This window comes from Capra hircus, chromosome 10 (assembly GCF_001704415.2).
Source record: "Capra hircus breed San Clemente chromosome 10, ASM170441v1, whole genome shotgun sequence".
Taxonomy (NCBI): domain Eukaryota; kingdom Metazoa; phylum Chordata; class Mammalia; order Artiodactyla; family Bovidae; genus Capra; species Capra hircus.
The window spans coordinates 26,668,850-26,684,279 of NC_030817.1; the positions used below are offsets into that span (position 1 = coordinate 26,668,850).

The 15,430-nt window shown below is 40.1% G+C and overlaps 1 protein-coding gene across 1 annotated transcript in view; it reads left to right on the forward strand.

Annotated features, from left to right (window-relative positions):
• Positions 239–15,430, forward strand: part of ESR2 (estrogen receptor 2) — a gene marked incomplete at its 3' end in the record, with an annotated part of 45,243 nt that continues 30,051 nt past the window's right edge. Inside the window, 3 exon segments of the mRNA NM_001285688.1 lie at positions 239–591; positions 2,167–2,339; positions 9,644–9,760. Of these exon segments, the coding sequence (NP_001272617.1) occupies positions 239–591; positions 2,167–2,339; positions 9,644–9,760 (643 nt within the window).

The window sequence follows — 15,430 nt, forward strand, 5'->3', positions numbered from 1 at the left end:
TTTTATTCCTACCCCTCTGAGGTTGTGTGTATGGTTTTCAGGATGTATTTCTAGGTCCATATAAGTGTGTGTGAATAATAAAAATGTGTCAACCTTTTTCACAGTATGCTTGTACCTGTAACTTAGAAATGTCTTTTCTTTTTTCTTTACAGCCATACCTGTCCATGACTCTGAGAACATTATAATGTTCTTTTGTGCTTCTCACAAGGGGTTTTCCTAGCTGTTACCTACTCAAGACATGGATGTCAAAAACTCACCATCTAGCCTTAACTCTCCTGTCTCCTATAACTGTGGTCAATCCATTCTACCCCTGGAGCCAGGCCCCATATATTTACCCTCTTCCTATGTAGAGAGCCGCCATGAATACTCAGCCATGACATTCTATAGCCCTGCTGTGATGAATTACAGTATTCCCAATAACTCAGAAGATGGGCCTGGTCGACAGACCACAAGCCCAAATGTATTGTGGCCAACTCCTGGACACCTCTCTCCTTTAGCCATCCATTGCCAGTCGTCACTTCTGTATGCAGAACCTCAAAAGAGTCCTTGGTGTGAAACCAGATCATTAGAACACACCTTCCCTGTGAACAGGTAAATCCAGTCTTCATTCTGAATTATATTATGGCCGATATTCAGATTGCTTTATGATTTAGTGAGAAGAAAGATATGTGTTATACAAGGTCTTCATTATCACATAGAGCACCTAGAACATCTGATGTTCTGAATTCTAGGATATCTATTCTGATATTCTAGTCCTTACTAAAAAGTTGAGCTTTTAGATCTGTGTTGTGGGGGAGAATTCACTTCATGACTGTCTTTGGCAAATATTTAATTTAAATCACTTTCTTCTTGATGAAGTGATTTGAGTTTGAAAAAGGAATTTTTATTTTCAAGTTAGATCCTTCCTATCTTGAAGTGAAATCACAACTTAGTGTTCATGACAAATTATGTCCAAGATAAAAGTAATCATCGGTATTACAACTTGATGAAATGCTAGACAGGTGAAAAGACAAACAGTGGTACAAATTTTTAAACAGTGAACTAAATAACATTTTATAAAGATTGACAGGAAACTAATGTGCACTTTAGTTGAACATTCTGAAACTCTAAGTGCAAGGTAACATCATGGATTATTTGCATTCAATTTGTTATACGTACGCACACGTATATATTTTGTGCTATGTGGCTTGTAGGATCTTACTTCCCCAACCAGGGATTGAACTCGGATAGTTTTAATGATAATCATGGCTACAGAGGGCAGAGGTAGTATAGGCAGAAGCATGAGGGGGCATAACTTTACACAAGAACCCAAGTACTAAGTTATGGCATATTTGATATTGAAGTTTATTACTTTCAAATTCATAAAACTTTGAGAAAGCCATATTACACACTAATTTTATTTTTCTTCTTTTTTAAAGAACTTTTTGATTGGTAAAAGAGAATATGAAAAATGTAGATGACTTTTTAAAAGTAATGTCTTCACATTCAACTTTTAAAGGAAGAAATATCTTATTTCTGAGGACAAGTTCTAATCAGAGTTCTGCTAATATTTGGGTACACTAAACCTCAGCATATTAAATTTATACATCAATCATACCTCTGCCATGTCCTTTCCAAAGGAAACATGCTGTAGCAAAATTAGGAACTAGCCCGGTGTGTTCTTGGTGTCTGCCAGTGGCCCACTGTGGGTTCCCCCTTCCTCTGTGGTAAGCCTCTCCACCCTGCATTGAACACCTGCTTTCTTCAGAGCCTTCTCAAGGGACAGGCATGTGTTTATGCTCTCCCCCTCTCCTCTTCTCTTCTCCTTCGCTCTCCCCTTTCCCCTACTGCTCCCACCCAGATTTGATGTAGTCACTGATTACAGAGATGTACACCCTAATGGCTACAGCTAGTTCTCCATGGTAACCGGTGTTCATCCACACTGTGTGGATGGGTGTAAACTCACCTATCCACTTTCAGACACCAGCGATCCCAACAGAGCAACTCTTAATAGATCTGATATCAGTAACAAAGGTTTTGCTTGATCAGATCTCTTGGAATATATTTGTTTATGAAGCCTGGAGGGCAAAGAGATACATGAGGCAATGTTCATGCTGTTCCTTTTTCTAGAAAGGCCTTGTTTTACCGTCAATGTTCTTTTACAGTGAATGTTCTCTTTGCCCCTAGGGAGACATTGAAAAGGAAAGCTAGTGGGAGCAGTTGTGCCAGCCCTGTTTCTAGTCCAAGTTCAAAGAGGGATGCCCACTTCTGTGCTGTCTGCAGCGATTATGCATCGGGATATCACTATGGAGTCTGGTCATGTGAAGGATGTAAGGCCTTTTTTAAAAGAAGCATTCAAGGTACAAGAATGTTGTTAGCTGCTTTTTTTGTTTTCCACTTTGCTTTTAAACGACGTTGCAGATGACCTGGCAGAAATTTCACCTTCGTTTGGCCTGCTTGGTACACAGAGTCCTTGATGAGTGTTTCAGAGGATCATGTGTCTTTGGGGGTGGGGGGATTGTTTCAAGTATAGAGTACTTCATCTTTCACTCAGATCTCTACCCCCAAACCCAAATGGATCTTGCACCACCATCACCTGTTGCCGTCTTCCTAGGAGGAAACATAACCTTTGTGAAGGCTGGAAAAAATGTGTGCCCATTAGGAACTGTGAAGATTGTTTCTTCCTTTGACTTATGTTTAATATCTAGCATATGTAACAGTTGAGATGGTGGGCTGGCTCCTGAGGAAGAGAGAATATGTTTTATGCAGTCAGTAGCTCAACTAGTAGAACCTCCTTCACAATCCTATTTTCTGGTCTGAGTTTAGACTGTTTCCCTATCCTTCTCCAAATTTCTGCTAGGCTGGCTTTTTGTTTCTGTGATTTTGTTAAATCATCTCTTTAATCAATTTCAAATTGTACGCACCTGGTTTCAAGGCCAGTCAGCCTCTTGCCACACGTTTCCTTGCCAGGCCTAATTGCTGCAGGCACTTTCTTGCTTTCCTGTGCTCTCAGCTGTCTCTCTACCCCCATAACTCCTCCCTTGTCAGCCCTCCTTCCAGGCAGTGTCCTGTGTTCCCATCTCAGAGCTCCCTTCCCTTTTCTGCCAAAGCCTTGATCTTAACCGGTTAAGGAAAGCTACATTAAAGCAATTCATAGTGTGTAAGTGGCAAAGTGGCAAACAGCAATTTACTGAGTTAACTCACCCAGTGAAACTCTAGGTTGACAGCATTTTACCTCAAGCAGAGAAGCTGATGTAACCTAGAGGGAGATGAGGGGTAGAATGTTAGTAGATAAGGAATCACCTTCCTCTGAGTCCCTGGGAAATTCACCCTTCATAGATGAGCCCCTGTTTGTCCTCAACCCTCCACTTAGTAGCTCTGTGACTTGACGTCCCGGCCTGGTTCCTCATCTGTGAAATGGAGGTAGTTATTAAAAAACTGAAATGTGAGAATGTTTGTGAAATGTAGTTATGTGAAAATATTTGGTCAGTTCTAAACACTGCAAGAGTAGAACTACTGGCAAATTCAAGTTATTCTAATTTTTCTTTTAACTCTTTTGTTTTCAAATGTCAGCGTCTTTTCTTTCTGCCTGTGTTGTTTCTCTTCTAATCCTGCTGCTGCTGCTACTGCTAAGTCGCTTCAGTCGTGTCCGACTCTGTGCGACCCCATAGACGGCAGCCCACCAGGCTCCGCCGTCCCTGGGATTCTCCAGGCAAGAACACTGGAGTGGGTTGCCATTTCCTTCTCCAATGCATGAAAGTGAAAAGTGAAAGTGAAGTCGCTCAGTCGTGTCCGACTCTCAGCGACCCCATGGACTGCAGCCCTCCAGGCTCCTCTGTCCATGGAATTTTCCAGGCAAGAATACTGGAGTGGGGTGCCATTGCCTTCTCCGCTTCTAATCCTAACCTCATTTAAACCCATCTCCTCTAAAATCTTCATAGTTAGGTGGATGAGGGCCTCTGCCATTTCCAAGCTCCTTTTCTTGTCAAAAGGAAAAACAACACAGAGAAAGGAAGCTGATGTCATCAAATATTATCAAAACATAAATCATGTTTGGCTGTTTTTTCTTTTATACACACAGAACTTTTCTGCATTTAACATTTTCAGTGCTTAAATATTTTTTTGTTATCATTGTGCCTGTAGATTATCAGGCCAGGTCCAGTTTCCTGTGATATATATATGATAAGAACAATTTAGATTTTCTGAAATTCAGAACCAAACTCTTGATATGATGACAATTCTCTACTTTGTTGAAGTTCTAGAATTTTATATTATAAAGGAAGTTTTGATCCAAAACAACTAACTACATCCTTAAAGGAAAGAATTTTTCTTATTTGCTCCTTGGGAAAAATCTCTATATGGACTATATTTCGTGAACCCTGAGACTGCAGCTGATAACAATAAGTTTACTGTGCTTTCCCCACATCATTCCTTCCTAATGCATCAGCAAAGGAGTTGTTAGGAAAGGGAAAAGGAAGGTCATATCCTAAAAGTGCAAATGGTAACGTTAGTGCTCTTACAATTGCTGAATGCCTAATTGATTATTTCTTTGGACTCCGCCTATTTTTGCTGCCCTCTGATATAAATGCATTGCAGTAACTCAAAACAGCTACTCAGTTTTTTTGGTATGTCGAATGGAATGAGAATCAAATATATTTTCATAAATTGAAAAAGAATAAAACAGATTCTTTTGGGCTTCCCTGGTGGCTCAGCTGGTAAGGAATCCACCTAATGTGGGAGACCTGGGTTCAATCCCTGGGTTGGGTAGATCCCCTGGAGAAGGGAACAGCCACCCGTACCTATATTCTGGCCTGGAGAATTCCGTGGATTGTATAGTACATGGGGTCACAAAGAGTCGGACACTTTGTGAGTTGGACTGAGCGACTTTCATTTCACTTCGTTTTATTAAATCCATTTTCATTGATTTAAAAGATATAGGACCTTTTTTTTTTTGGTTTGAGATATAATTTACATACAACAAAATTCCTGTATTTTAATTTTATAGTTTTTTTTTTTTGTCTTTTTGCAAAGCCACAAGGCATGTGGGATCCTAGTTCCCCACCAGAAATTGAACCCACGCTTCCTGCAGTGGAGGAGTGGAGTCTTAACCACTGGACCACCAGGGAAGGCATAAATTTTACAGTTTTATGAATTTTGAAAATATATGTAGTCATGTAACCAACACTGTAATCAAGATACGGAACATTGCTATAACCTCAAAATATTCCTTCATACCCATTGCAGCCAATTTCACCCAAGCTCCCAGGCTCTGGTGACCTTTGATCTATTTTCTGTCCTTATAATTTTGCCTTTTCTAGAATGTTATATAATTGCATCTTAAAGTTTGTAACCACTTGCGTATGGCTTCTTTCACTTATCATGATGCTTTTACGATTTATCTGTGTTGTTGGAGGTATTAGTAGTCCATTCCATTTTGTTACTAATATTCCAGTAAGTGTACCCCACTTTGTTATTTGTACTTCTTTTTGGTCCCATTGCAAGGTCTGTGGAGTCTTAGTTCTCTGACCAGGGATAGAACTCTGGGAGGGAAGTGCGGAGTCCTAACCACTGACCCACCAGGGAATTACATGTTTATTTGTTCATTTGAATTGTTTCTAGTTTTATGCTATTTTGAATAAAACTGCTGTGAACATTTATGCATACCTCTCTGTTTAGATGTATCTTTTTGTTTCTTTTGGGTAAATACTTATGAGTAAAATTGCTATTTGTATGATAAGCTCTGTATGTGGTGCTAGGGGTAAAGAATCTGCCTACCAATGCAGGAAATGTAAGAGATGAGAGTTCGATCCCTGTGTCAGGAAGATCTCCTGGAGGAGGGCATGGCAGCCCACTCCAGAATTCTTGCCTGGAGAATCCCATGGACAGAGGAGCCTGGTGGGCTACAGTCTGTGGGGTTGCAACAAGTCAGATATGGGTAACCATTCCCTTCTCCAGGGGATCTTCCACCTAGGGATCGAACTCGGGTATTCTGCATTGCAGGCATATTCTTTACTGTCTGAGCCACAAGGGAAGCCCACACATTCATATGCATTCATTTATTCAACAAACTATAATTGAGTACTTTGTATGGATTCAGTTCAGTCACTCAGTCATGTCTGACTCTTTGTGACCCCATGGACTGCAGCAAGCCAGGCCTCCCTGTAAAGCTTTATATCTTAAAGAATTAGCTTCATGATTTGCCTTGAATTTTGCTTTGCATCTTTCTTAGTTCTGTTCATATAGAGTAGTATGCTTCTCAGACTGTTGCAGGGAGCAAGAAAACCATTTTGATATGTGCAGTGTTTGGTGCGATTCAAGGAGGACTTTTTTCTTTTTGCCAGAAATTAATTACTATGACCTTCTCGCACATGGCATTCTCTAGGCTATTGTCTTCATATTATTGTGTTTTCCAATCTTTTTTAAAAAATTAAAATGCTTTTTTACAGCAAACTCTGAGACCAACCTCTCAATTCAGTTCAGTCACTCAGTCATGTCCAGCTCTTTGCGACCTCATGAACCACAGCATGCCAGGCCTTCCTGTCCATCACCAGCTCCCGGAGTTCACCCAAACCCATATCCATTGAGTCGGTGATGCCATTCAACCATCTTATCCTCTGTCGTCCCCTTCTCCTGCCTTCAATCTTTCCCACCATCAGGGTCTTTTCCAGTGAGTCAACTCTTTGCATGAGGTGGCCAAAGTATTGGAGTTTCAGCTTCAACATCAGTCCTTTCAATGAACACCCAGAACTGATCTCCTTTAGAATGGACTGGTTGGATCTCCTTGCAGTCCAAGGGACTCTCAAGAGTCTTCTTCAACACCACAGTTCAAAAGCATCAGTTCTTCGGCACTCAGCTATCTTTATAGTCCAACTCTCACATCCATACATGACCACTGGAAAAACCATAGCCTTGACTAGACGGAGCTTTGTTGGCAAAGTGATGTCTCTGCTTTTGAATATGCTGTCTAGGTTGGTCATAACTTTCCTTCCAAGGAATAAGCGTCTTTTAATTTCATGGCTGCAATCACCATCTACAGTGATTTTGGAGCCCAGAAAAACAAAGTCAGCCACTGTGTCCACTGTTTCCCCATCTATTTCCCATGAAGTGATGGGACCAGATGCCATGATCTTCATTTTCTGAATGTTGAGCTTTAAGCCAACTTTTTCACTCTCCTCTTACCCGTCAGGAGGCTCTTAAGTTCCTCTTCACTTTCTGCCGTAAGGGTGGTATCATCTGCATATCTGAGGTTATTGATATTTCTCCCAGCAATCTTGATTCCAGATTGTGCTTCCTCCAGCCCAGTGTTTCTCATGATGTACTCTGCATATAAGTTAAATAAGCAGGGTGACAGTATACAGCCTTGACGTACTCCTTTCCCAATTTGGAACCAGTCTGTTGTTCCATGTCCAGTTCTAACTGTTGCTTCCTGACCTCCATATAGGTTTCTCAAGAGGCAGGTCAGGTGGTCTGGTATTCTTATCTCTTTCAGAATTTTCCACAGTTTATTGTGATCCACACAGTTAAAGGCTTTGGCGTAGTCAATAAAGCAGAAATAGACGTTTTTCTGGAACTCTCTTGCTTTTTCGATGATCCAGCAGATGTTGGTAATTTGATCTCTGGTTCCTCTGCCTTTTCTAGGGCTTGGGGCAATTCCTCTCGGCTGTGCTTGTCCTCCGCGACCAACCTCTAGTTGTTCCTTAAATGCTTATTGTTGTAAACCTCATTATAAAATCAGTGAGGATAACATCATGTACTGTTCTTTGAGGCTTTAGAAGATATGTGAAAGATTGCTCCTGCTATGGAAAGTATTGTGGCATTACATTTACCTTCTAACTCTAAAGCATTATGTTCGAAACTACAATAGAAAATCTGATTAGAAATATATTTTGGTTTTTAAAATTTAGTTTTGAATATGAGTGAATATAAAACCAATAACAAATTATATATGCCTTAAAATGTTTTATGGTGGTGGTGGTTTAGTCGCTAAGTCGTGTCCGACTCTTGCGACCCCATGGGCTGTAGCCCGCTAAGCTCTTCTGTCCATGGATTTTCCAGGCAAGAATACTGGAGTGGATTGCCATTTCCTTCTCCAGAGGATCTTCCTGACCCAGGAATCGAACCTGGGTCTCCTGCATTGCAGACAGATTCTTTACCGACTGAGCTATGAGGGAATTGCCATAAACATAAAACATAAATAAAAATGTTTTATAGCATGTCTTATATTACACCCTATTCTTGAATGTGTATAGAACCTGTGTATATAATGAGTGACTGTGTTAGTTAGGTTACATTTTATGGCAAATGGTGATGGGATCGCCTCTTGTGATTATGCTGTGGTTATGTGAGACTCCATCATAGCAGCCTGGGGAGAGCAGTGGAGAGATGCACTCCTCTTACCCTGGAAGAAAGCAGACATCCTGTTGTCAAGTGCTTCTGGGCAAGTGCCTCTAGGAGCTAGGAGCAGTGTCCAGACTATAACTAGCAAGAAAATGGGGACCTCAGTCCCACAACTGCAAGGAATTAATTCTGTCAACAACTTGAATGAGCTTGGAAGAGGACCCTGAACCTCAGATGAGGCCATAGCTCTGTCAACACATTGGTTGCAGCTTTGTTGGGACCCTGAGTAGAGTAAACTTTTCCTTGAACTCTCTATTCATGGGAACTATGAGATAATAAATTTTTATTTTAAGCTTTTAAAGGAATTTATTACGCAAAATGAAAAAGCAGTAACTTTAAGATTATTGAACTGAGCTTAAGTGTTTTCATTTGTAAAATCGGGATCATAGCTCTTTATAGGGAAGTTATATGAGTAAATGAGGTGCTCATGAAAAGAACCTGGAAATCAGTAGGAGGTCAGAAGTGTTGATGTGTCAGGCAAAGAAGACATTGCTTCCTGTACGTGGCCAGGATGGAGTGTCACTTGAGAGAGTGGTTTTTGCATCTCTCGGGTGCCTTTGCTAGTACCCAAGCCAACTCAGGGCATGGCTGGCAAGTCACAAACAACTGAAGTTCAGTTTATGTTTTGTTGAACAAATGTTACTGGAATCTGGAATCTACCTGAAAGGAGAGAGGATTATAAAGTTCATCATAATTCAATCATGGAGCTCTGCCTTTTTGCAGTGGTCTTTAAAATCTGGTGATTATCAAGTAGTACTTCTTTCTTTCCTTGTTTAGTTTGCTGATTTTTTTATATTCTCTTATTGACCAGTGTAGTTCTCTTAGTTAGCTATGAATTTCCACTAAAAAGGCATGTTAAATCCCCCCCAAAAAGTGTATGCAAAAGAGTACAAGGAGTTTAGTTTGCTGACTGGACACCAAGTACTACTCTTGAGGAGTTTTGTGACTTGGAGCGAATCAATTTCAGGTGACTGTCTCACTTTCCATGTCCAAAGGAGAGTATTTCTAAATATATTTCTCGAGAATTCTAAGAAGATGCAGAGAATAACCTACAGGTCAAGATGTAGGATATCAAAACATTCCTAGATTTCCTTTACTCACTGATGAGGCCCTGATGAGACGGCACTTCATTTTTACACCTGTTCCTATAGCTAGAAGCTGTTTTCCTATCTCTCAGCTGGGTGGCTTTAGCTGTGTTGTTGAGCAAAAAAGAGAATTATCCAAAATATTGTAACAATAAACTTCCCCTTTTTTTTCTCTGTTGTAGGACATAATGATTATATTTGTCCAGCTACGAATCAGTGTACCATAGATAAGAACCGACGTAAAAGCTGTCAGGCCTGTCGACTGCGGAAGTGCTATGAGGTCGGAATGGTGAAGTGTGGTGAGTGTTCCCGTCCCCTTCTGTGGTATGTGGGACATGCTGAGAGCCAGGTCAAACTGGGGACAGTGTGAGGACCTGAAGACATGGAGTCTAGGTGAGAGGAGATTTAGGGCGCGGTAATATCTTCAAGTGTTTGCATGCTGTCCCACGGCAGGGGCATTGACTTAGTCTCTGTAACTGTGGAAGACGGAGCTGGGGTGAACAGAAACAAGTTGCAGGAGGCAGATTTGGGCCCCGCATTAGGAAGAATTTTCTCTAGGTCAAATGGTCTGACACCAGAATAGGCTGCTGCGTGAATTAGAGAACTCTAGCCACTGAAATGCTCAGATGGGCTGGATGACCGTCCGCCTGAGGCCTTGAAAAGTCCCAGGATGAAGTTCTGGTACATGTTCACAGTTAAAGCTGTGACAAGAAGGTAGACTATATTGTGGGTTACTTGGGATGATTCATGCCTGTCACTCCGTTAACTTTCTAGAAGTGGAAAAAATGTATATGCAGGAGTCAGAAACATGATAGACCGATGGGAAGCACGTAGAGCAAGAATTTTGTTCCAAGATGGTATGTGTGCATATATGTGTGTACACACACATGTGTGCATGCATGAAAAGACGAGGGGAAATGGGAACACTAGTGTAACAACTGACAATGATGCTTACAGTCTGCTTCCTCCACCCAGCTAACTCAATTCACTTGTCTGTACAAATTTGCTTGTTTCTTTGCACTCATGTCAACTCTGCCTAAACTTTTCTTATTCTTCTGCCAGCCAGTATTTTAGCAGTAGTTTGGTGTAATTCCTCTCTTTGTAACTATTTGAAAAAAAATTTTTTTTAAGTCCTCTCTTTTCTGATAATCTCTTAGTAGCTCTGCCCTCAAACATTCTGTGTCCCATCCTCTAGTTCAGAATTACAGCAAAAGTTCTTTTAATTAGTTCTCTGGCTTCCTAAAATCACTGATGTTCTCCATTTCCTCTGTAAAACGTCCTACCAATGACCTCCCAGTGGGTATTGGTTACTTTCATAAACACCTCTTCAGCTATGTCCTTATCAGTAACCACTAACTTCTTCCCAACCTGTTTCAACTCATTGTAATTGTTAAGTCATGTAATTTAAAATTTATGCAAGCATATGAAATATGAGTAGGAAAAGATGGTTGTTCTGTGAAAGCTCTGAGTAAAATGTGAAGGACTAACAGCTATTGGGTTAGGTATGGGTCAGATTAGGGCAAAATCATCATAAACCTAGAAAGAGTCTGCATTCAGAGTGCTTTATGAGTGTTTAAGTTTCTTGCTCTGTTTTAAGAAAGCTGAAACTGAAAATCTAGAGACAGCATAACTTGTGACTTAAATTGGCAGAAGTGTTTAAAGAGAAATCCCTTGGCCTTCTAAGAAAAGACTGCAAATATATATATCATGTTTTAAGTAAAACAGTATTTTAAATGTCATATTTTAAATAAATGATTTCTAATATAATCTTAGGGAAAGAATGTTTCCAGTGTGCTAGAGTCTGTTAGTGGCTGTGGTTCTCCTGGTTTGGGACCAGGGCAGTAGCACATACACTCCACCTGTAGGGGGCAGTATATGTGGTGAGAGGAACAGGAGGACTGAATCCCTGCATAGATGAAATCTCATTTTTTTTGTCTCATCACTTCTTGCTAACTGTGACAGTGCTTAAATGACCTAACCTTTCTGGCCCTCGTTTTCCTTATCTATGGATAAGGATATATCTGCAGATATATCTGCTTCACTGAATTTTGTGAGGAATAAAGACCTAGCACAGTGTGTGGCATTGAATATTACTTTCCCTTCCTTTCTCTCCCTCTCTCACTGAAAAACACATCTAAGTTAGGAGCACTAGAGTTCAGGGATATACCTAAAATTCTCCTGGAAAAGGTCACTGAATTTGACCAAAAAGTCACTGGATAGAACTAAAAAAAATATTTGCATTATCTTTGGAGATTACAGAAGAAATGAGATGGGTTGATGTACAAACAGATGGGTATTTTGGCTCTACTGACCACGAGGAAAGACCATTAGGAGTGAATTTCATTAACTGTGGCTTTTCTCCTTTTCCAGCCCTCTTGTCTGCCCTCCTGAGAAAATCCTTCATCTCGATTCTTCCTTCGATCTAATCTCAGAGGATTAGGGATTCTCCCTGTGTTCTAGATCCTCTTGCGTGATTCCACTTCCCCCTTTTATTCAGAAATCCTTTCCCTTCAGTCAGCACCTTTTTCTTCTTCATTTCCAATCTTGTCCTTTCCCCTGAGGTATTATTAAGGTTGTTTAAATGTTAGAAGGATACCCACCCAGGCTAGCTTTAGAGGAAAAGCTTCATTATAAAAATACACTGCAATGCACGTAGCCAGCAAACTGATCTGAATAACTATATCTGGCCTGTAGCCCTCTGTTGGGACATCAGCTCAGCATCTTTTGATGCCATCCTTTTATTTGCCTGCTCTATAGATACTTTCATGCATTGGAGTAGGAAATGGCAACCCACTCCAGTGTTCTTGCCTGGAGAATCCCAGGGACGGGGGAGCCTGGTGGGCTGCTGTCTATGGGGTCGCACAGAGTCAGACACGACTGAAGCGACTTAGCAGCAGCAGCATAGATACTTGAAAGTGATTTGTTGGGGAGGTGATATAAAATAGTAGTTAAAAGCAGCAGCTCTGGATTTGGACCACTGATTGGGTTTCGGTCCTGCTTCTGCTATTTTGTAGCTTTTCTACCTTGGGCAAGTTACTTGAGCTGTTATGCCTGGATCCTCCCCTGTATGTTGAAGATGGTAATACCACCTGTCCTCTCAGGCAGTTGTCAGAAAGGGATAAGCTATGTACAGTAATACACAAAGCCTGGCACATAGAAGCTTCCAGTCTATGATAGCTGCTATGATCATCATTTACCATTGTTGTTGTCATCTTGTTTTTGCTGGGGCACTTTCTAATATGGAGCGCTCCTATTTGATAATTTCTCATTAAGCTCACTCAGAGACACACTGAATGACTGCCTAGATTACAGTGTCAAAGCCATAACCCTGGGAATGTCCTTGGTACAGAAATGTGAGTTCTTTGTCAATGGCTTTATTTTTTTACCTTCTCAAATTCATTTTATTCCAGTGTATAGAATACAACTTGATTTACCTTAGGAGCTCTACTGATAGATTCTAAGGGCTTTTTTAAATTGATCCTAACTTAGAACAGGGTCTAGTACATGGAACTTTGTTGGGGAAATTTGGTCAAATAAATTTGAATGTTTGGATTCAAAACGTTTCACTTTGTATGGAGTCTGTTTTGTAAACTCTTTCTCCACAGAAGAGAAATGTGTGATTAGAAAGATACTCTTTTAAGCAATACATTTTATCCCATTTTACCCCAGAAGTATAATTTATCTTTAATAATAATAATAAATATATAATATCATATGTAAATAAGTAATAATAGTTCTCTATGTGATTACTAATAAAATGAATTACATTCTAGGCTTTTAATTCTTTTCTTGAATATTTTGTTTGATTCAGTTATCGCTAGATGAATAGAGCCCTTCTTTCTACTGTAATTAGCCAAGGATAAGAAAAATTCAGATAAATTTTCTTGGAAGTAAATAAATTTGCTCATACCGCCTAACTCATATTTCCTTTTATAAATGTGGACAATTGAATTTAGTGAACAAAGGCAATCGTGGTAGTATAGAAAGTAGGCATTCTGATTTTAAGTTCTGGATTTTTTTTTAGGGAAAATTTATATAAATGTTGTGCCCATGCTAATGACATCCTGATTTATGTCTTTTTAAATTCCATTTTACATTTTACACTTTTATTTTTTACATTTATCAATGGATATTTAGAAATATTTTGCCTATATATATATATAGGGCTTTGGGAATTATATTTTTGTTACTGACTTTTTTTATTTTATTGTGGTCAGAGAATATGATCGATATAATAGCAGTTTTAATTAAAGTTGACCTGCTGCTGCTGCTGCTAAGTCGCTTCAGTCGTGTCCAACTCTGTGCAACCCCATAAACAGCAGCCCACCAGGCTCCCCCGTCCCTGGGATTCTCCAGGGAAGAATACTGGAGTGGGTTGCCATTTCCTTCTCCAGTGCATGAAAGTGAAAAGTGAAAGTGAAGTCGCTCATTTGTGTCTGATTCTTAGGACTGCAGCCTACCAGGCTCCTCCATCCATGGGATTTTCCAGGCAAGAGTACTGGAGTGGGGTGCCATTGAAAGTTGACCTAGTATGTAATAATTTTTTAAAATTGTTTTGATATATATGAGTTTAGAATTATTTATCTTTCTTTTATAATCTACTTATGAGACCTTAATAATGATTTTTGTCTTAAAGTTTGTCTGATATTGACAGTAACTCCAATTTATTTGGTTAACTTTTGCCAAATCTTTTTCTGCTCTTTTACTTTCAGTTTTTCTGTGTGTTAGATATATCCCTTAATAACTAGCCTATGTTGTTGTTCAGTTGCTCAGTCATGTCTGACTCTTTGTGACCCCATGGACTACAGCATGCCAGGCTTCCCTGTTCTTCACCAAGTCGCAGAGCTTGCTAAAACTCATGTCCATTGAGTCACTGATGCCATCTTGCCATCTCATCCCCTCTCCTGCCTTCAATCTTTCCCAGCATCAGGGTGTTTCTAATGAGTTGGCTCTTGGCCTCAGGTGGCCAAAGTATTGGAGCTTCAGCATCAGTCCTCCCAATGAATATTCAGGACTGATTTCCTTTAGGATTGATTGATTTCATCTCCTTGCAGTCCAAGGGACTCTCAAGAGTCTTTTCCAACACCACAATTGAAAAGCATCAGTTCTACAGCACTCAACTTTCTTTATGGTCCAACTCTTAAATCCATACATGACTACTGGAAAAACCATAGCTTTGACTAGATGGACCTTTGTTGGCAAAGTAATGTCTCTGCTTTTGAATATACTATCTAGGTTGGTCATAACTTTTCTTCCAAGGAGTAAGTGTCTCCTGATTTCATGGCTGCAGTCACCATCTGCAGTGATTTTGGAGCCCAAGAAAATAAAGTCTCTCACTGTTTCCATTGTTTCCTCATCTATTTGCCATGAAGTGATGGGACCAGATGCCATGATCTTAGTTTTTTGAATATTGAGTTATAAGACAACTTTTTCACTCTCCTCTTTCGCTTCATCAAGAGGCTCTTTAGTTCCTCTTCGCTTTCTGCAATAAGGGTGGTGTCATCTGCATATCTGAGGTGATTGATATTTCTCCCTGCAATCTTGATTTCAGCTTGTGCTTCTTCCAGCCCAGTGTTTCTCATGATGTACTCTGCATATAATTTAAATAAGCAGGTTGACAATATACAGCCTTAATGTACTCCTTTCCCAATTTGCAACCAGTCTGTTGTTCCATGTCCAGTTCTAACTATTGCTTCTTGACCTGCATAAAGATTTCTCAGGAGACAGGTAAGGTGGTCTGGTATTCCTATCTCTTGAAGAATTTTGCACAGTTTGTTGTGATCCACACAGTCAAAGTCTTTAGCGTAGTCAATGAAGCAGAAGTAGATGTTTTTCTGGAATTCTCTTGATTTTTCTATGATACAACGAATGTTGGCAATTTGATCTCTGGTTCTTCTGCCTTTCCTAAATCCAGCTTGAACATCTGGAAGTTCTCAGTTCACATACTGTTGAAGCCTAGCTTGGGGAAT